Source organism: Odocoileus virginianus, chromosome 14, assembly GCF_023699985.2.
Source record: "Odocoileus virginianus isolate 20LAN1187 ecotype Illinois chromosome 14, Ovbor_1.2, whole genome shotgun sequence".
Taxonomy (NCBI): domain Eukaryota; kingdom Metazoa; phylum Chordata; class Mammalia; order Artiodactyla; family Cervidae; genus Odocoileus; species Odocoileus virginianus.
The window spans coordinates 28,452,275-28,474,010 of record NC_069687.1 but is presented as its reverse complement, the minus strand read 5'-3'; the positions used below and the strand labels follow the sequence as shown (position 1 = coordinate 28,474,010).

Below are 21,736 nucleotides of genomic sequence, written 5' to 3'. Positions count from 1 at the left end.
ATAGTCCAACTTCCTTGTTGATAAGAAGCACTTGAGGAAACTTGTTCAATGTACGGTTTCCCAGGCCACAGGGTCTAAGATTCCAACTCAGTGGGACTGCAATTGCAATTAAGAATTTTTATTATTGAAAGATCCTTAGGTGATTCTTGGGCTTTCCTGGTGGCTCAAACAGTAAAGAATCTGCCTGCAATGTAGGAGACCTCAGTTCAGTCCCTGGGTTGGGAAGATTCCCTGGAGAAGGGAGTAGCTACCCACTCCAGTGCTTCTGCCTGGAGAATTCCATGGAGAGAGGAACCTGGCGGGCTACAGTCCATGAGGTTGCAAACAGTCAGACACGACAGAGTGACTAAACTAACTAGGTGGTTCTTATTATCAGAAAGTTGAAGGAAACACTGGATGTAGAATAATTTTATTTGGTTTTGCCAAAGGCAAACAGGTGGTGGGTATGAGGGGTACAGACCATAAAGTTTGTTGTTGTTGTTTAGACCCTAAGTTGTGTCCGACTCTTCCCAACACAGGGATCAAACCCAGGTCTGCTGCAAGTCTCCTGCATTGGCTGTAGACTCTTTAATGCTGAGACACCAGAGAGGCTTACAGACCCTAAAGATCCAGGCTCTATTTTTCCTGGTATACCTGGCATAAAGCAGAATAAGGAAACTGAAAACATTTATTTTGCAAAGTTGGGGTTTTAGTTTTCATACAAATCATGAATAATAAATTTATATTTATTATTTCATATAAATAAATAAATGAATAATGAGACTGGCTTTGGGCTGAAAGTCAGATGTGTCTGGCTATGGCACTGCCCCTAAAGAGCTGTGTGATTTTGGAAAAAGTCACTTACCTCTCTAGACCTGTTTCCTTATGCATACAATGGAAGGGTGGATTGGGGAGTACCTTATTTTGATGATTCTGTTTGTTTGTCTGTTTCACATTGTTACATCTCTGTACTTCGAATGCATCTCATAATCAATGGTGTCTTATAAATATTATAGTTCTTTTCTTTGCTGCTTTTACAATCTATAGCTGATTAGAATAAGTTAATTACCATACTGAGAAATTTACCTCTAGCCTGGGAGGCTTCTGGGCCCTGGACAAAATGGGATGCCAGTTGACTATGAGAACTGTCTATCATAAACTAGGTACTATCTTATCCTCCAAATTATAAAACTAAACCTATACAGAAGCCTTTCAAATTAGAAGCGATATATACATATACAGATTGCAATATACATATTGCTTCTACTTTATGGGCTTATATATATTATATATATATATATGGGCTTCCCCGGTGGCTCAGACAGTAAACAATCTGCCTGCAATGAAGGAGACCCGGGTTTAATCCCTGGGTTGGGCAGATCCCCTGAAGAAGGAAATGGCAACCCACTCCAGTATTCTTGCCATGAGAATCTCATGGACAGAGGAGCCTGGTGGGCTACAATCCATGGGGTCACAAAGAGTAGGACATGACTGAGTGACTAACATATTTACATACATAAAATGAGGCTGGAGCAGTCTGAAGATACAGGTAAACTACCACAAGCTGGTAGCCCAGAATCCCATGGTACCTGCTCCTATTACCCTGCACTCTCTTCCTCTACTCATTCTTATAGCCTCATGGGAATTCCCCATGACCAGTTACTGAAGGAGGCAAATAAGGAGAATCAGCTCCTGAATCATTGATCCAGCTGCAAGGTCTGCCATTCCAGTTGATATTGGACAACTGCTGCCCTCCTACTCAGGTGACCCTGAAGTACAGTGGAAAAGAAAAGTCCTCTGAGAGGGCAGGATTTGGGGTGTGCATTTTATTCTTTACTTCATATGTGAGTAAAGATAGGCTGAGTACAGATCTATACTAATTTTATTTATTTATTTATTTATTTATTTGACTGTGCTGGATCTTAGTTGTGGCATGCAGGATCCAGTTCCCTGGCTAGGGATTGAACACAGCCCACCCCCACCTGCTGCTGGCCTTGGATTGGAAGCACAGAGTCTTAACCACTGGACCACCAAGGAAGTCCCAGGTCTATGCTTATTAATAAGCCCTCACAGCTGATCAGGGACTGGGAAAGAACAAACAAGGCTAGGAAATGTGACATGAAGGTCTGGGGGAGTGGTACATGGATAGATCTTCCAGAATGGTCACTGAATGTGAAAATGTTCATACCTCATGAGGAATGGGCAGAAGGACCTTCAAACCTAATATATGTTCTCTTACATGACTTTATTTTGGGGGGCTCCAAAATCACTGCAGATGGTGACCACAGCCATGAAATTAAAAGACGCTTGCTCCTTGTAAGGAAAGTTATGACCAACTTAGACAGCATATTAAAAAGCAGAGACATTACTTTGCCAACAAAGGTCCATCTAGTCAAAACTATGGTTTTTCCAGTAGTCATGTATGGATGTGAGAGTTGGACTACAAAGAAAATTGAGCGCTGAAGAATTGATGCTTTTGAACTGTGGTGTTGGAGAAGACTTCAGAGTCTGGACTGCAAGGAGATCCAACCAGTCCATCCTAAAGGAGATCAGTCCTGAGTGTTCACTGGAAGGACTGATGTTGAAGCTGAAACTCCAATATTTTGGCCACCTGATGCAAAGAGCAGACTCATTTGAAAAGACCCTGATGCTGGGAAAGATTGAGGGCAGGAGGAGAAGGGGACGACAGAGGATGAGATGGTTGGATGGCATCACCAGCTCAATGGACATGGGTTTGGGTAAACTCCAGGAGTTGGTGATGGATGGGGAGGCCTGGTTTGCTGTGGTTCATCGAATCACAAAGAGTCAGACATGACTGAGCGACTGAACTGAACTGAACATAGCAAAAAGAACTTTGCAGATATGATTAAGTTCAGGATCGTGAGATAGGGAGATTATCCTGGATTTTCCGGGTAGGTCTAATGTAACCACAAGGGTCCTTATAAAAGGAGGACAGAAGTGTCTGACTGAAGGAGATTTGAAAATGCTTTGCTAGTAGCTTTGAAGAAAGGAAAGGGCCATGAGCCAAGAAATGTAGGCAAACTCTAGAAGCTGGAAAAGGCAAGGATGGATTCTCCTCTAGAGCCTGCAGAAGGAATGTGGCCCTGTTAACACTTTGATTTCAGCCCAGTGATATTTCGGGACTACAGAATAATAATGTATAAATGTGTTGTTTTAAGCCAGGAAGTCTGTGGTAATTTGCTGTCTCACGTGAATGTTCACCACAGGGTGTTCTCAGAGGACAGGGCACTCTGTTAATCAGAGAGCAAGATGACCCATTTATCGATGTGGGTTAATCACTTTCCCCAGCCACCCCAGTGCTAGCTTGATGGAGCCATGAACAAAGTGTATGTTTAGTCATTTTATGCTCACATCTGATTTGTCAGATTAGCGCCACTATTAGTCTTCCTATTTTTTTAAATGAGCAGACCAGGACATGAGGAGTTTAAGTAAATTGGCCAAAGACATATAGTCAGTAAATAGTGGAGCCAGGATTTGAACCTAGATCATGGGCTTCCCAAGTGGTGCTAGTAGTAAAGAAACTGTCTGCCAGTGCAGGAGAGGTAAGAGAAGTGAGTTCAATCCCTGGGTCAGGAAGATCCCCCGGAGGAGGGCATGTCAACTCACGCCAGTTTTCTTGCCTGGAGAATCCCACGGACAGAGGAGCCTGGAGGACTATAGTTCATAGGGTTGCAAAGAGTCAGACATGACTGAAACGACTTAGCATGCATGCATCTGACTCCGGTACTGTACTCTCCAATATGATAGTCACCAGCCATACACAGGTATTTAGATTTAAATTAAGTAAAAAGTTTAGTTTCTGTCACACTAGCCACATTTCAAGTGCTCAACAGACACATGTGGCTAGGGGCTGCCATTTGGAGAGTACAGATATAGAACATTTCTATCTTTGAAGAAAATTCTGTTGGGCAGTGTTGCTCTAGAGTGTGGGCTCTAAACCAATACAACCTTCAGCATCTCTCATTAACAATTATATCAAGTTCTAAATCAGGTTGCAGTATGGATCAGACTCTTCTCCAGTTCCCTAAATAGCTATTCCTTGTGGCTGCCTTGAGTTCTGCAGGTTGCTCAGATTCCAAAGAACGTTACTGACACAAAGAAACCCTTACAGTACTGGTGTTGGGTGTTGAGACTTTGCAGCAGATTACACATGCTAGAGTGTCAAAGTTGCACAGATGACTAAAGTAGGTTGGCATTTGCTTATATGTCTGGTACCATGTCAGCTGGCAGTTGGAGAAGGGTGGAGGAAGATACCAAAGATATATGTCATAACACCATTGTTCTCAGGAAATAAAGGATACAGGATTAAGCTCATCTATCCCACAAACACTTATTTAGTGCCTACTACATTCCTTCCAGGGTCCTAGGCATTGGGAATTTAGAGGCAAATAAAACAGACATAGGTTTCAACCCTGTGGAACTTCTGTTCTTTGCTTGGGAAAAGAAAGACATTGAGTAAGAAATAGTCTGTTGTGCATCAGGAAATGCAAAGTGTGGCATACTTTGGGATGAAATAACTAAAGAGCTGATAATATAAGTGCTCGAATAGTTTATAAATGAGAAATAGCCATGTACACTAATAGGACATGTTCTTATTTTAGGCCAGTGGGAATCTGTGTAAGATTTTCAGCAGGGTAGAGACACGTTGGATGGAAGTGTTCTAGGGAGGTGGTATGTCATTGAGGTTAGGCATCCTGGAGTCATGTTGGTCAAGATACAAATCCTGCCTCTACCACTGATGAACTTCATGAACTCAGTTTTATCATCTCCAAATGTCATGAGCATAATAGTCCCTACCTCTTAGGTTTTTTTTCTCATAGGTTTTTATAAAGAATAAATGTTTGCAATATACCTTGATATTCTTCTTACAATTACTATTAGCTTTTTTTTCTTTTTTGCTGCTCAAGGTCTTCATTGCAGCACAAGGGCTTTCTCTCATTGCTGTGCAGGTTTCTTTAGTTGTGGCACATGGGCTTAGTTGACCCGAGGCATGTAGGATCTTAGCTCCCCAGTGTTAGTGTTAGTCACTCAGTTGTATTGGACTCTTTGTGACCTGCCAGGCTCCTCTGTCCATGGGATTTCCCAGGCAAAAATACTGAAGCTGCCATTTCCTTCTCCAGAGGATCTTCTTGACCCAGGGATCAAACTCCAATGTCCTGCATTGCAAGTGGATTCTTTACCATCTGAGCCACCAGGGAAGCCCCCAACCAAGGATCAAACCCAAGTCCCCTGCATTAGAAGGCAAATTCTCAACCACTAGACCATCAGAGAAGTCCCACAATTGCTACTATTTTTAAAATTTTATATCCTTTGATAATTATGGGGAAGATGGGTTTGAGAGAGTTGGATCCTTAGGGAGAGAGATCAATTAGTGAGCTACTGAAGTGTCCTTGGGCAAGAGGCTGTGAAGAGGAAGAGAATTTGAGATATTTAGAACTTTTTTTTAAGGCAGTTGAGGGGGCGGCTGGTACTTACCAGCAATCCCACTTAGGAGAAATAATAATATATGTCCACACAAAAACTTTTACCAATCAGGGTTCTCCAGAGAAAAGAACCAATCAGATATACGGTGATATGTATAACAGATTCAGTATAGGAAGTGGCTCATTCTGTCATGGAGCCTCAGAAGCCCCTTGATATGCAAGTTGAAGAACCAAGAAAACAGGTGATGAAATTCAGCCCAAGACCAAAGGCCTAAGAATCAGAACCAAAAGTGTTAAGTCCCTGTTGGAGCCATCAGGCTCGAGAACCAGGAACTCCAAGTCGAAGGTTAGGAGAAGATGGATGTCTCAGCTCAGGTACAGAGTGAATTCGCCCAACCTCTGCCTTTTTGTTCTTTTCAGGGTTTCAGCGGATTGGATGGTGGCCACTCACACTGGTGAGGCCATCTTCTGATTCAAATGCTAATCTCTTCCAGAGACACCTTCACAGACACACCCAGAAAAAAAAAAAAATGTTTAACCAGGTATTGTAGCATCTCTTAGTTCAGTCAAGTTGACACATGTGAACAAATGTTCATAGTAGCATTATTGTTAATAGCCAGATAATGCAAACAACTCAAACATCCATCAACTTATGAATGATAAATAAGATGTGGAATATCCAAACAATGGAATATTGTGTTCAGTCACCCAGTTGTTTCCGACTGTTTGCGACCCCATGTACTGCAGCACACCAGGCCTCTCTGTCTCTCATCATCTCCCGAAGTTTGCCTAAGTTCATGTCCATTGCATTAGTGATGCCATCCGGCCATCTCATCCTCTGACATCTTCTTCTCCTTCGGCCCTCAATCCTTCCCTGCATCAGGGACTTTTCCAATGAGTCAGCTGCTAGCATCAGATGACCAAAATACTGGAGTTTCAGCTTCAGCATCAGTCCTTCCAATGAGCATTCAGGGTTGATTTTTCTTAAGATTAACTAGTTTGATCTCCTTGTTCTCGGGAGTCTGCTCCAGGACCACAATTTGAAGGCATCAATTCTTCAGCACTCTACCTTCTTTACAGTACAGCTCTCACAATCATACGTGACCACTGGGAAGACCATAGCCTTGACTATACAGACTTCTGTCAGCAGAGTAATGTCTCTGCTTTTCAACACACTGTCCAGGAATATTATTCAGTCATAAAGAAGAAAGAAGTACTGATGCCTGCTACAACATACATGAAACTTGAAAACATAAGACTAAATGAAGGAAGCCAGATAAAAAAGGCACATATTGTATGATTGCATTTATATTAAATGTCCAGTACAGACAAATCCACAAAGACAGAAAGTAAATTTGTGGTTTCTAAGGACTGAGAGGAGTATGGAAAGTGACTACTAATGGATACAGGATTTATTACTGGTGTGATGAAAATGTTCTGAAATTAGATAGTGTCGAGAGTTGCACAATTCCGTAAATGTGCTAAAAACTACTGAACTGAATATTTTAAAACCATGGATCTTACAATACATGAATTAAATATTATTTGTCAAAAAATCTTAAGATATAGTAAATAGGGTGACAGAAATCAGAGAGTGTCTATGCCTAGAGATCCTTTAATATCTATTCTGTCTTGGTGGCAACCAAAAGGATTGCATTGAGCACTTCCCATGTGCCAAGCAATGTTCCAAGGATTTTACAGGTCTTAATTCATGTAATACCCACAACAATCATATAAACTAGACATCATTAGTTCCTGGAGTAACTGAGATCCAGAGAGGTTATACAACTTGCCCTAGATCTCCACAACTAATAAGTAGTGTGAGTAGAATAGGAACCCACCAAATCTGGCCCTAGAACAAACTACTATATCATTAACTTTCTTACTGAGATAAATAACATGATCTTCTGCACTAAATTTCCTTTCACTCCAGCAGCTGTCACTGTATTTATCAAGGATACATTTAATCTCTGTAGATTACCCTACTATCTGATCCTGGATTACAGTTCTCAGTTTGTTTCTTAACTATTTCAAAAGTCCTGACATATCCATCCATTTAGCCACCATCCACCATCCATTGGCCAAAACTCAAGAAAAAACCTTAACTGGCTTCTAAAGAGTACCTGTTCAGTCAACATATCTTCTAGACGACAGTTATTCCTCCAAAGGAGGTGAGGAGAGCAGAGGGGAAGGGAGGGTAGAGAGAAGAAGGCGTGGGGAAGGAGGTAAGACTTTAGATGGGCCTGCTTCCTGGTCTTTCACTGTCACTGTCTAGGAACCTCCCATTTTATGCCATGTGGGGCTTGGTCTCCTTTCCCCCTTGCCACAAAAATACGTTCCCATCCTTTGGCTCATTTTTTATTATAACAAGAGAGGGTGGTGGTTAGAATAATAGCCAACGCTCACAAAGTGCTTGCAGTGGCCAGGCATCTAGGACACTGTGAAACTCTACCAGCAACCCCCTGCTGTAGGTAGTACTTTCATCATCTCTATTTACAGAGGAGAAAAATGAGGCACAAAGAGGTTGTGGCTGAGGTGAGTTACGGCAGTGAGTGACAGAGCTGAGATCTGAAGCCAGTTGGGCCCAGCATCAGAGTCTTATTCAGCATCAGAGTCTTATTCATTATGCTGTACTCCTCTTGGTATCCCTGTCAGTGTGGTCAGTTGTGTCCGACTCTCTGCGACCCCATGGACTGTAGCCTGCCAGACTCCTCTGTCCATGGAATTTTCCAGGCAAGAATACTGGGTTGCCATTTCCTCCTCCAGGGGATCTTCCAGACCCAGGGATTGAACCCGTGCCTCTTGCATCTCCTGCATTGGCAGGCAAATTCTTTACCGCTGCACCACCTGGGAAGCCCTGTCTTGGTATAGAGTTATTTGTATATTATCTTTTCTGGCTGACAAGTTTGTATTAAGAAACCCTTTTAGGATACCAGTTCTTGACAGAAAGGTGTGAGGAAAGGCAGTTAGATATATTTCGGGAGAGTTTATGGGCAGTCCTCCTAGCTCCACCTTGTCTGCCAACTGACATATCCTTCTTTGACCTCAGATGCTATTTAAGGTTTCTCATGATGACCCTGAGGTGCGACAGGTTCCTGAACTGCCTTCTGAATCATCCAAGGAAGATCAAGCTGTGCACAGCTGGTTCATTCACTAAATAAGTTCTACCACCAGGCACCCAGTATTGGCACCCTACCTTCAAAAAACTACAGTCTGATGGGGGGAAATACATATTAATCAAATAATTCTGTGATAAGGGAAATGAAGTACCGAAGGCATGATAAGGGTCTGATCCAGCCAGGGGATCATAGAAGACTGAGGAGGGGTTGGCTGAGTTGAGACCTTGAAGCATGAGGATTAACTGGGTGAAGCGAGGTGAGAACATTCTAAGCAAGGAGAACATGATAGTCCTGGGGTGGGACAGAGCATGGTAAATAGCAGGCTAAGGAAGCTGGAATGGAGAGAATCAGGAGTAAAATGGAGCAGGACCCTAATAGTCCTCCCCATCCACCCCCCACTCATGTCCTCTGCCTGCCTTTTGTCTGTGGAAAACTTCAGTCAAAAAATAAGTTTAGTCAGAGAAGTGAGACATACTAAAACAAAGTAAAACAGTCAAAAGAGATTAAATAATAATAATATAGTCATTAAGCACAGCCAAGAAACTAACTTTTTCTCAAGGGCTATAGATAATATTCTCAGCCATATCCTGTGAGCTGTCTTACAGACACCAAAACACCAGGTGGAGAAATTAACTACACGAGGACCGGACTGTCCCCAGGACAAGAGCTGCCACAATACTAAGAACTAGCCACAAAGAAATGGGAACAAATGGACTCTGGAACTGAAGATTAACTGTATACCTAAAACAACCAAGATGATGCTGGTCAGACCACCGATGACCAATTTGAAGAGGACTGTCAGAGAAGACTGTGTTGTTTCTGCATGTAGCCCCCACTCCCCGCAATGTGTCTATAAAAGTTCTCACCCCCTGCTCATCAGGGTTGGGGGAGTCAGCCTTTGGACATACGCCCTTGCTCCCCACACCACCCCCCAGTTGCCAGCATCTGAAATAAAGCAAACCTTCCTTTCCACCAAGCTGACCTGTTTATTGGCTTTTGAAAGTAACAAGCACACTTGAGACCCACACACTATTTAGGTTAACAGAAGGAAGATGCTGAAGAGGTGGCAAGGTCAGACCACACAGGGCTTGTAAGCCATGTGGAACTTTTGATTTATCCTAAGAGGGAGGTGGAGCACAGAGGGGTTTGATCAGATTTGCATTTTGAACCCATTGTCTGAAGTGTGAAGGACTGTTGTTTTATAGAAATGCTACTTCAAAAAAAAAAAAAGAAAAGAAATGCTACTTCATTGAAACCCCACCACAATCCTGTGAGGGTTATTGTTATTCCAGTCATATAGGTTCAGAAAGGCTAAACAATGTGCTCAGGTCATTCCACTACAAAATGCCCAGGAAAAGGACCTGAGTCCTCTTGATTCCCAGCTGCTTCCAAAACTCCTTCCTTAAATAAACCCAAGTCGGGGGCAAGTTGAGGCCCTTCCTGATGCCACACCTACCCTGATCTCTAGGAATAGTTACAAAAGAGAAAAGGCATGCCTCCCTCTTTCCAGTTACCTGCCTGCTCACTGGGGTGTGCCCACAGTCCTCTTCTATCCTCGAATGCCTGCCAACCAATCAAGCACAAAACTGGCCAAAAAAGAATCTTCTTGGTCAGGTGATTAACACCTGTCTTTTCTCCGCCAGTTTTATTCAAGTAGCCTAGCAACTAATAGTGCAAATTTATTAAAGCAGTTACAGTCAGCACCTTGAAGGCTTGATTGCTCCCTGAAGTTCAAGGCAAATTACTTTTAAAACGCAGTTCTAATATTCTGAGTGAAGGAGATCTTTTTTTTTTCCCCTAGCAACACACTTGGAGCACAAATAACTTTTGCCTGGGGAAACATCTGCATTCTCAAAAACAATGACATTAACTTATCTCAAATATACATTTTCTCTGTTTTGAAATGAGTAAGAGGATAATGCAGACAGGATTTCAGAAACTGTGCCTTCGTAGGAGGTATGGGGGGAGCAGGACTGGCACATATAAGAACTGAGGTATTATCTCTGCCCTGGCAGGAGAGGGCTTCCCAGGTGGCCTAGTGGTAAAGAATCCGATTGCCAATGCAGGAGACCCAAGAGACGTATGTACGATCCCTAGGTCGGGAATATTCCCCAGCGGCAACCCACTCCAGTAACCTTGCTTGGAAAATCCTGTGGACAGAGGAGCCACAGTCCAGAGTCGGGACAGGACTTAACACATAGATACCAAGCAGAGGGTCTGGGGGATGGGCGCGAACACCGTGAAGAAGAGGTCAAGTGCAGCACTTAGGCGCTGGTGGAAGGCAGGAAAAGAGATAAGGCGGGAGAAATAGAAACAATCCGACGAGGGATGCAAGAGGAAAGAGAATGGTTGAAAATGCACAGGGAAAGTAGAGAGAAAACAGTGAGAAAGCAGAGGGAACAAAGACACGCCTGCACGGGGGAAGAGTGTCCTCCGGTCCTGACGCTGACAGATTAGGCTCTCTTAGCAAAGACTGTTCTGATCCCGACTCCCTGTCACTAGACTCCAGCCAGACTAACTTCCTTGCTGCTCTTGAGCACTCCTGCCTTAGGGTCCTCCATTTGCTGCTCTTCCAGCAACCATCTACACCAGGTTTATCTCCTCACTTCCCGGGGCTCTACTCGACGACTTCCCGGGGCTCTACTCGACGGCTTCCCTAACCACACCCTAGTAAAGAAGCACCTCCCTCGCTCTCTAACTCCTACCCTGCTTTATTCTTAAAGCTGCAATCAACCGGCCGACAGACTATTTGGCTATTGTCTGAATTTCACCACCCCCCTCCCCTCCCCGTTTCCCAGAAGGTAAATTCCGTTTGAAGGCGGACTTTGTTTTGCTCACTGCTCTATCTCCAGCACCCAGAACGGGGACTGACGCTTTGTGGAGGCTCCATACACGTCCTCGGAATCAAGGGAGTGGGCGCGGGTGAGAGAAAGCGACCGGAAGAGATTAATTCGGAAGGGGTAGCCAACGCAACAGCACACCTGCCATTCTTTTTCTCTTTCTCCCCTCCCCGTCTTTCACTCTCCACTTCAAAGGCTAAGGACAAGAAGCGGGATTGAGAGAAATACGGAGAAAAAGAATCCAGATTAGTCCAGTTCAAATCCTGATGAAAAGGGCAAGGGTTGGAGAAGGGCTGAAAGGGAGAAAAACAAATGCACACACAACAGTGAAAAGAAGTGAAAAGTAAGAAGAAAAGACTGGTAGACGTCACTCTCTCCAGTCACTCTCTCTGACTCCTCCTCTCGGCCGGCCAGGGGCGGTTCGCCTCGGTCAACGTCGCGCAGGAAGCCAGACCCGCCTCCCTCGGAGGACGCCCCTGGCCCGCCTCGGCTGAGGCCCGGCACGCGCCCGCCCGAGCCGCGAAGGCGGCGGGACTACAGCTCCCAGAGTGCCGCGCGCGGCCGCGCCTGCGCAGTGCAGCTGGAGGCGGCGGTCTGTTCTCCGCTGAGGAGGAGCGGGGCTGAGGAGGGAGGCAGCGGGTGAGAGTTCAGAGTTCAGCTGCAGCAGCCCGAGCCCATGATTCCCATATGCCCTGTAGTTTCTTTCACCTATGGTGAGTATAATGTGCCCCTCCGGGGTCCCCGCCCGGCCCCTTCCCCGGCCCGGGGCGGCGGGGAGGCGCGGGGGTTGGGGCAGGCTCCGGGGAGGAGGCGGCGGCCGCCGCCACCGGGGCGTGCGAGTGAGTGAGGGAGTGCGAGGCGGGAGGGGGAGGCGGCGCGGCCGCGGCCCGACGAGGGCGGCTTCTCACGGCGCCTCTCTCTCTCTCTACCCCTTCCCTCCCTCGGCGACTCTGCCCCTCGGCGCCTTTTCTCCCGCCATGGGACCCGACTCTCCTTGCCCGTCGCAGTGCCCAGCCGGCTGGGGGAAGATGCCAAAATGGCGACCGGCAACTACTTTGGATTCACCCACAGCGGGGCGGCGGCGGCGGCGGCTGCGGCCCAGTATAGGTAACGGCTCCCCGCTCTTTCCCTCCTCTCCCCCTGCCCGCCCCTCCGCCGGGATCCTGCCGACGCGACGGCCCCGCGCCCGCCGCTACTCCCTCCCCCCCGGAGTCCCGGCCCGTGGCAGGCCGGGCCCGCGGCCTCTCACGGCCCGGGGCGGGAGCGAGGAGAAGGCGAGGCTGGGGGCCGCGGAGGGCCGCCCGGGCCTTCGGCGGCCCCGCAGCTAAAATGGCCTCCCGCGGCTTCGGAGCCGCGTCGCCGCCCCCGCCCGGCGGGCTGAGGAAGGGAGCGGAGGCCGAGGCCCCTGCGGTCCCCCAGCCCCCTCGGGCCGGTCCCCGCCTCCGATCACTTGGGGATGGAGAGAGTGGGCGAGGGCTTCTCTGAGGGAGTCTGGGGTCGCCCCGGCCCGCGCGCTGCCTCTCCTCGCCGGGTGTTCGGGCCGCGGAGCCCAGATAACGTGTCGTTTTCTCGGTGCCTTCTCCTGCGTCCCGTAATCTCACCTGGCCCTCCACCTGAGCCCCGCAAAACCAACTGCGGGTGTCATCGCATTCATTTCGTTGATTTAGTTTTCCCTGCGAGGAGAGAGGTAAACACACCAACCACCTGTGAATTGTGTAGATGGTAGACTGGAAAAGATGCGCGAAGTTTCTAGTGCTGACAAATGAGTCCATTGCCTTGTTGCAGCTATTGCGATTAGGCTCCAGGTGGGCCAGTAATTCCCCTGGGCGGCTCTTTTTCCTCCGGAGAAATGAAAAGGGCTAGTGGGGTACAGTTAAATGCCCCATATGAAATCGCTACCTTAAGGGAAGCTCTAATTTCTGAAGTGTCTGTATTTCGTTATATATCTTCTCAAAAGAAAGAAAAAAACTAGATTTTGTTACTTTCGAGTCATTCTGAGAGGCTCTAGGTTCAGGCTGTAAGCATACAGGGCTCCTAAGTGATCAACTTTTTATATAGAGAGAGATTATATTGGATATCTGTGTAATAGGTAATTTAAAACCCAGATAGTTTTCTCACGTGATTCACTTCATTAGGCGGGTGCTCTAATGGAAAGGACATCACTGGGAACCAGAAGACCTGAGTTTCAGTCTATTTTGCTCCTGATTTTATGACAGTGGGAGTATCTCTTAATTGAGCTGTCATTTTCCTCATCTGTAAAATAAGGCTGTCTTTTGTGGTTAAAACTTGTAATTCTGAAACACAGTTGCCATATTTCATGGAATAATAAGATGCTATGTCTTGAAAGCGCTTCCCTGGTGGCTAGGCGGTAAAGAATCCGCCTGCCAATACTGGAAGAATCCGCCTGCCAATACTGGAGATTCGGTTTGATCCCTGGGTAGGGAAGATCCCTTGGAGAAGGAAATGGCAACCCACTCCAGTATTGTTGTTGGGAAATCCCATGGAGAGAGGAGCCTGGCGGGCTACAGTCCATGGGGTTGAAAATGAGGCAGACAGGAGTAGCAACTAACCACCACCATGTATTATAAAGAGAAGGGTGTCAATATTTTATGTATCACTTAAAAAAAACCACTACCGATTAAAACCACTCAATGCTTCAGACACCCTTGATTTTTAAGAGATGTATAAATATTTTATTGATGAAATTGATATTTTACTAATTGTTGAATGCCTTGAACGCATGTGGCATCCTTTACAAGTCCTTTCACCTTGACGCTTACTTCCAGAGAAAGGACTGAGATGACAGATTATTGAGGCATAAACGTTTAAAAAAAAAAAGTCTTTGCTTACAAGTTGTGATAATTAAACAACTAGCGAAGTTTCAGATACTTTAAACAGCTGATAATATTCGTGAAGAGAGAAAAATCAAGCCATTTTTCTTTCTCTGGGAAATAGGAGATAACTAATGAGCATCTGTGTCATAAATCTACTGATACCAAGTACTATGTGTTCTAGACCAGACTGTATTTAACCACTTAAATTTTAATTGTTTAACACAGTTTTTCTGTTATACTGTTCGAAGAGTGATGATAGATTTGTTGAATTATTTATTAACTGTTTACTGAAAACTAGTTCTTTGTGGCAGTTTTGACGTATTTTTTCTAATGCAAACCTATAGCTAGAAATGAGGGGAGGAAATGCCAATTTAAAGGTACTTAATCACTTTTTGATGAAAATATTTGCATATATGTATTTTATCCCAGTATAGGAAGCTATTACAGAATTTCTGTGTCTAGTTTGTTTTTTTTTTTTTTACTTGAATCTTAATAGTTTTAGTAAACTGTAATGTCAATCCAAAATATTAAACTGATTGTTATATATTTCTGTGTATCTAATGCCGGAGACCCGGGTTCCACCCCTGGGTCCGGAAGATCTACTGGAGAAGGAAATGGCAACCCACTCCATTATTCTTGCCTGGAGAATACCATGGAAGAAGGAGCCTGGCAGGCTACAGTCCATGGGGTTGCAAAGAGTCTGACAGGCCTGAGCGACTAACACTTTAATGAGAAAAGACTAGTCTTTTGACATTACTTATTTATGCATATATTGGCAAAACTAATTTTATCCTTGTACTTAACATAGTATATGGGATTCTTTGTTTTTAATGGAAAGAAATCAGATTCAATAATGCTAATACTTGTTCAAGGAGGATCAACAAATAATAGTAAAAGCATATGCAAAAAATGCAGTGATGATGTTCATCTTTCTTCCTGAGTAGAAATCATTAAAATATGACTTTCAGACATGGAAGACCACGGATTATTTTTCAAAAAAATTTTTTTTTAATTTAAGGGATGTAAACTCAAGGAAATCTTAAACATTTACCTGTTGGATTACGTGAATAATTGGCTTCACCTGTCGAAGAGTACAGATAACTGAAAGTAACTATTTCTTAAGTCTAGGTTTAATTGTGGTTGTTAGTTTTCTTGGTTACAGGTATGTAAGGTATTTGATTAAGTTTAAGCTTTCTTTTTGCTTGTTAATATTTGAAATTTATAATGGTATACTAAATAGCAAAGTTCTTTAAGAGATGTTATAAGAATCTAAGTCCTGCTACTAATAATTTTTAGATAAACCAAGTTTTTCTTTTGTATAATGCATATTAGATATTTTATGATAAGCATTTACTCAATCCTTGTGCTACATGTTCCGTCAGCCACTGAATATTTTTCTTCCTGCTTTCTGTATTTCCTTTTTTTTTCTTTTTGTATTTCTTCTAACGCTACTAAATAAACCTGTTGTGCCATTTGGCCACTATTGCAAATGTAATCTTTTCATTTTCTTACCATTCATGTGCTTTTTTCCCCCCTTGAAAATTACAAAATCAAAAAAAAATTAAGTATTAATTATTGTGTTTATATGTATATGTTTCTGGTAGAATGTTTATTTGGAGTGTGCAGGACAAAGCAGATTTCAGGCATGGTGAAAAAAATAGGAATGGCTTCATGGCAGAAAGAGAACTTGGATAGGTACCTACTTCAGTACTCTTTTTTGTTTGAGAAGATACACTTTAAAACTTCTAGACATAATTAACAATTTTAACAATTAATTAATAATTAGCAATCTTAACAGTTGTAAGGACTTACTGTAGCAAAAAATGTGAGAAAGATAATTCTCAGTGGAAAAAACTTGCTAAAAATTAATGTTTCATAGGATCAAATCAGTTTTTTCTCTCTTACTGGGAGTTATACAGAAGTTCTCATAGAAGTTCTTCAGTTTTTTGAGGAATTTTGTGGCGTAAACACACTATATGTAATACAAACTAAAGTAATCCCATTATAGTTTACTATTAATAGGACATAATCTTTTCTTTGAGAGTTTTAAACAGCTGGTTTCTCTTATTCCTTAGAAAAGCCATGGATGTTTCAGTTCTTGTCACCTTTCTATCTTCTCAAGATACTTGTCTGTTTCCTGCATAACCTGAATCTTTAGCCTGTGCTTATTAAGCTTTCTTTGTTTTGTCTGTAATTCTTATCTGAATGTTATTCTACCTTCAATAAAGTTAGCTATTTAAAGTAATCATTTGGCAACATTTTTTACCCTTTTAATATCTAGAATTTATTGAGTTCAAAAACTTGAGTAATGATTGTATAACGATCCAAGGTAATTGCCACCGTATCTTAGAATAATAATATTCTTAAATAATAAATGTTTAAGTGGATTTTGACTGTTGTCTGAATATTAGCTTACACATCTGCTAGTCATCTCATCTAGTGATTCTTGAGATGTCTTTAGGACATCTGTTCCTAAAGGATGAGTATCTCTTCACATCACTAAGGTAACTTGGATAGGCTGATTAGCCAGTGAGTCTTCTTTTTTTTTTTTTTTTCTCTTTTTTCCTTTTTATTGGAATGTAGAGTTAAGAGTATTGTATCTTGGAGGAAAGGATAAAAGTAACACTAGTAAAGTAGAAGTAATCACTAACTGAGATTGTGAAAAAACCAGATGAACAGGTTTTTGAAACCAATCTTAGTGATGGAAATTTACTGGCTCTACTGAAAAAAATTTACTGCAGCTGCTAATTATATTAGCTCTTCCTTTGTTGAATTAGAGATCTTAGGGTTCATATTGCATGAATGAATTTGAAATAATGAACATTTTCTTTCCAAAAAGATCAGTGCTATTACAGGGATGTGTCCTGTATGTTATTAATAGCCTTAAGGGCAGTGTGAGCCAAAATAGCACTCTATAGAATGCTTAAAGTGTATTCTTGACTGTGCTTTTGCTTTTGTAACTTGCTTCCCAGTATACTATAATGAAAAGGGGATGAGCTAGTCCCACTTTGGATTTGAATCTCTCTTAAGACTTTTCCAAGTCCCTTAATTTTTCTACGACTTGGTTTCTTCAGCTAACTTGCTTTGAGGTGAAGATTAAATATAAAACTTCCTAGCCTAGTGCCTGATTTTCAATAGGTACTTTACCCATGTTAGTTTTCAGCAGAGATTTGCATAATAATATTAAAAGGGTTCTAAAAGCTATGGTTAGTTGATACCTATCCTACATTTAATATATGGAGTTTCATAATCTCAATGAAGAAGGAAATGGCAACCCACCCCAGTGTTCTTGCCTGGAGAATCCCAGGGATGGAGGAGCCTGGTAGGCTGCCATCTATGGGGTCGCACAGAGTTGGACATGACTGAAGCAACTTAGCAGCAGCAGCAGGATCTCAAATGTTAAAAGTAGGTACTTGAGTATCAGTTGGCGGCCTCAGTTTCAGTGTCAGTTTAATAGAGACCTCCAAATTTTTAATTACTTGCAAGTAACATGATTATAGTTAACAGACAAATATGAGAAATAATAAGAATTCAGATTTCCTGCATCGGGGAAATATTGTTAACTCTCCTGTTTCATCAGTGGCAAATTAGATAATTATATTTCAAATAAGTTCTTTGTACATAGCCATAAAATCTATTAAGTAGATCTGAAATTAATGAGATATGCAAAACATTTTAAGGAAAAAATAAAATAGGCTATAAAGAACAGAAAAGACATACATGAAAATGGGCTGTGTTCATGGAGTGAAAAAAAATCAATACTATCAAGTTAATCAGTTTTCTCCTGAGTAGTCCATATATTTAATGTAATTCCAATAAAAACCACAGCAGACTTTTTGGGGTAACTTGATAAAGAAATCTTTATGTTGACAGTGAAGAGTATTTGTCCAAAAGTAGTCAAGACAGTCTTGCATAATATGCATGTCTTGCTTATTAGCAGGGACCAAAAGACATTATTAAACAATCAGGATAATTAGAAAACAGTCCTTTGTCAAATGTAGTAATTGACAAAGTATGTTAGAATTACTAAAAAGAGATTAAAGGTGGGGAGTGTGCCTACAGTACTTATCCATACATTGTCCTTGGCATCACTCTATCATAATTGGGGTCATTGTTCTAAGAACAACATTGCTTAGTGTTTTGGGAAAGCTGTGTACAGTGCAGCTCTTAATTCACCCTTACACAGGGCAAATTAATGAAATAAAGAACATCTGACTTTTTGTTTTTTTTATTAATAGTCTCCTCATGTAATAAGTATCTTAAAATGCATTTATAGGGAGTAACTTGTAGTATGCATACCTGCTCTCAAGTAGTTTACTCTGCTGGAAGGTGAGAGTAGGGGCAGGTATACCTACAGGTAACTCTGCCATGGTAACAATCGTACTGATTTTTAATAAAATACTTAAATGGGGAATTGGAGCATTTCGACTATGGAGTTTGAGGTAGTCTTCATGGTGTTTAATTCTGAAAATCAAGGCAGGGTCATTTTAGACAAAGAAAATGTGTTGGCCAAGGCAAGAATGAATTAAATTCTTTTTTGGTTAGTGTAGGTTTTTTTGGACACACCCTGTGGCATGTAGGGATCTTAGTTCCCCAGGGATTGAACATGTGCCCTCAGCAATGAAAGCACAGAGTCCTAACCACTGGACTGCCAGGAAATTCTATGAATTAAATTCTTAATGTGGTTTGTAGTTGGTAGATTCTGAAGTCCTGGCTCCCTCTACTATTTTCCATGTGACATTGGGCAAACAGTCCTTTGGTACTTGAGTTTCTTCATCTATAAATTAGAGATAATACTAATAATTATCTCATAGGATTGAAATTTTTTGAAAAATTCTCCCTTGAAGTGTGATATATATGAAAAAAGCACATATAATAAGAGTATAGCTTGATGAAATGTCAGAAGCTGGGCACCACTGTATAACCAGCACCCAGACCAAGAAACAACATTATCAGCATCCCAGGAGGCCTCTACATTCTCCATTGTGGTTTGAGAATTCAATGAGATAACATTTGTAATGTGCTCAGAATATTCAGTAGGCATTTGGAAATAGAGCTCAGAATTGGGATAAGGGTCGAAGTGTAAATGTGAATATTAGCCATATGGTGGTGAATCCACTGTTGTAGCTGTGAGTATGGATGAACCAGAGGAACTACTTGTCATGCATCAAACATTTAAACATTTAGTAAACTTTTTTTGAATGAGTGGAAGAAAAATAGTCACTGTTACAAACTTGGGGAACTTTGGTGTTGAAAGTAGAGCCAGAGAAAGAAACAAATACTGGGTCAGGGTGGTGGTAAACAGAGAACTGGGAGAATGTAGTGTTCATAAAAACCAAAAGAAGATAGAGTAGTCAGCAATATTAAGGCTTTAGAGAGGCCAAGTAAAGAATTGACAGTTATCAAAATCATTGCTTTAATTTTCATGGGCGGCCATTATAGAAAAACTAGAATCGGACTCTTTTTGGAGCTACAGAAAGACAAGCATAAAATTTTGCACAAAATAGGTTTTGCATTCTTTTTTTTTTTTTTTTTAATTTTTATTAGTTGGAGGCTAATTACTTTGCATCATTACAGTAGTTTTTGTTATACATTGATATGAATTAGCCATGGAGGTTTTGCATTCTAAGTATTCAAATAAATTTTTTTAAAAATTTGAAGTATGGTTGATTTACAATGCTGTATTTTCTGCTGTACTGCTAAGTGGCTCAGTTATACTCATATAAACATTCTTTTTTATGGTCTTTTCCATTATAGTTTATCCCAGGATATTGAGTATAGGTCCCTCTGCTATACAGTAGGACTTTATTGTTTATCCACAAATAAATTCTTGAGGGTCCTAGAGGTTAAATGGGCTTAAAGTATTGGGAGGCACTGTGTTTAAAGATAAAAGAAGTGAAAATAAAATTTTGAATTAATTTTTTACTTCTTGGAAAAGATACTATATTGTATACTTGCATTATACTGGTGTAGTAGTCTGCATTAAATGGGCAGAGAACTTGAAATTTGAAGAATGATACTTTATGATAGAAAAAACAATGAGCCTTTTAAAAATACATATAAATGAGGGCAAAGAGTGATGTGGTTTATGAAGATGACTTTATTGCTTCTCTCACTCCCCCAGTCCTACCCATCCCAAGCCATTTTTTACTATAAGCAGACATAGTCACTATAAATTTAATCAAAATACTCATACTTAAAATCCTTCATTTGCTAACCTTTACTTTCAGAATATCTGGTTATCCTAGCTTCACATTTAGAGGATTGGGGATCTTATTGTATAGACTTGTTCATTATTCACATGATATCCAAAAAATTCTGAAAACAATACTAGTAAAAAAAAAAAAAAAGGAAAAACTGACATGAAGAGTAGGTTGTTGCTCATTGTTCAGTTGCTCAGTTGTGTCCAACTCTTTGCCACTCCATGGACTGCAGCACACCAGGCCTCCCTGACCTTCACCATCTCCTGGAGCTTGCTCAGACTCATGTTCATTGAGTCGGTGACGCCATCCAACCATCTTGTCCTCTGTCATCCCCTTCTCCTCCTGCCTTCAGTCTTTCCCAGCATTAGGGTCTTTTCTAATGAGCAGCTCTTCTCGCATCAGGTGGCCAAAGTATTGGAGCTTCAGTATCAGTCCTTCTAATGAATATTCAAGATTGATTTCCTTTAGAATTGACTTGTTTGATCTCCTTGCAGTCCAAGGGACTCTGTAGAGTCTTCTCCAACACCACAGTTCAAAAGCATCAGTTCTTCAGCACTCAGCCTTCTTTATTGTCCAACTCTTTACATCCATACGTGACAACTGGAAAAACCATAGCTTTGACTAGACGGACCTTTGTTGGCAAAGTAATGTCTCTGCTTTTTAATTTGCTGTTGGTCATAGCTTTTCCTCGAAGGAGCAATTGTCTTTTAATTTCATGGCTGCAGTCACCATCTGCAGTGATTTTGGAGTCCAAGAAAATAAAGTCTGTCACTGTTTGCATTGTTTCCCCATCTATTTGCCATGAAAGGATGGGACTGGATGCCATGAACTTAGTTTTTTGAATGTTGAATTTTAAGCCAGGTTTTCCACTCTCCTCTTTGACTTTCATCAAGACCCTTTTAGTTCCTCTTCACTTTCTGCCATAAGGGTGGTGTCATCTGCGTCTCTGAGGTTATTGATATTTCTCCCAGCAATCTTGATTCCAGCTTGTGCTTCATCCAGCCCAGCATTTCTCATGATGTACTCTGCATGTAAGTTAAATAAGCAGGGTGACAATAAACAGCCTTGACATACTCCTTTCCCAATTTTGAACCAGTCCATTGTTCCATGTCTGGTTCTATTGCTTCCTGACCTGCAGACAGGTTTCTCAAGAGGCAGGTAAGGTGGTCTGATACTCCCATCTGTCTTAAGAATTTTATACAGTTTTGTTGTGGTCCACACAGTCAAAGGCTTTAGCATAGTCAGTGAAGCAGTAGATGTTTTTCTGGAATTCTCTTTCCTATGATCCAACAGATGTTGGCAGTTTGATCTCTTGTT

General features: G+C 42.0%; 1 protein-coding gene across 3 annotated transcripts in view; it reads left to right on the top strand.

Annotated features, from left to right (window-relative positions):
• Positions 1–11,957: 11,957 nt before the first annotated feature.
• ZFR (zinc finger RNA binding protein) overlaps positions 11,958–21,736 on the top strand; it is an 80,397-nt gene continuing 70,618 nt past the window's right edge. For 2 of the 3 annotated variants that reach the window (XM_070476546.1, XM_070476545.1), the window contains exons 1-2: positions 11,959–12,095; positions 12,390–12,489. In XM_070476546.1, the coding sequence (XP_070332647.1) occupies positions 12,059–12,095; positions 12,390–12,489 (137 nt within the window). In that variant the 5' untranslated portion in view covers positions 11,959–12,058. Of the gene's footprint in view, positions 12,096–12,389; positions 12,490–21,736 lie in introns of all 3 variants that reach the window. The other variant, XM_070476547.1, reaches the window with a different exon arrangement.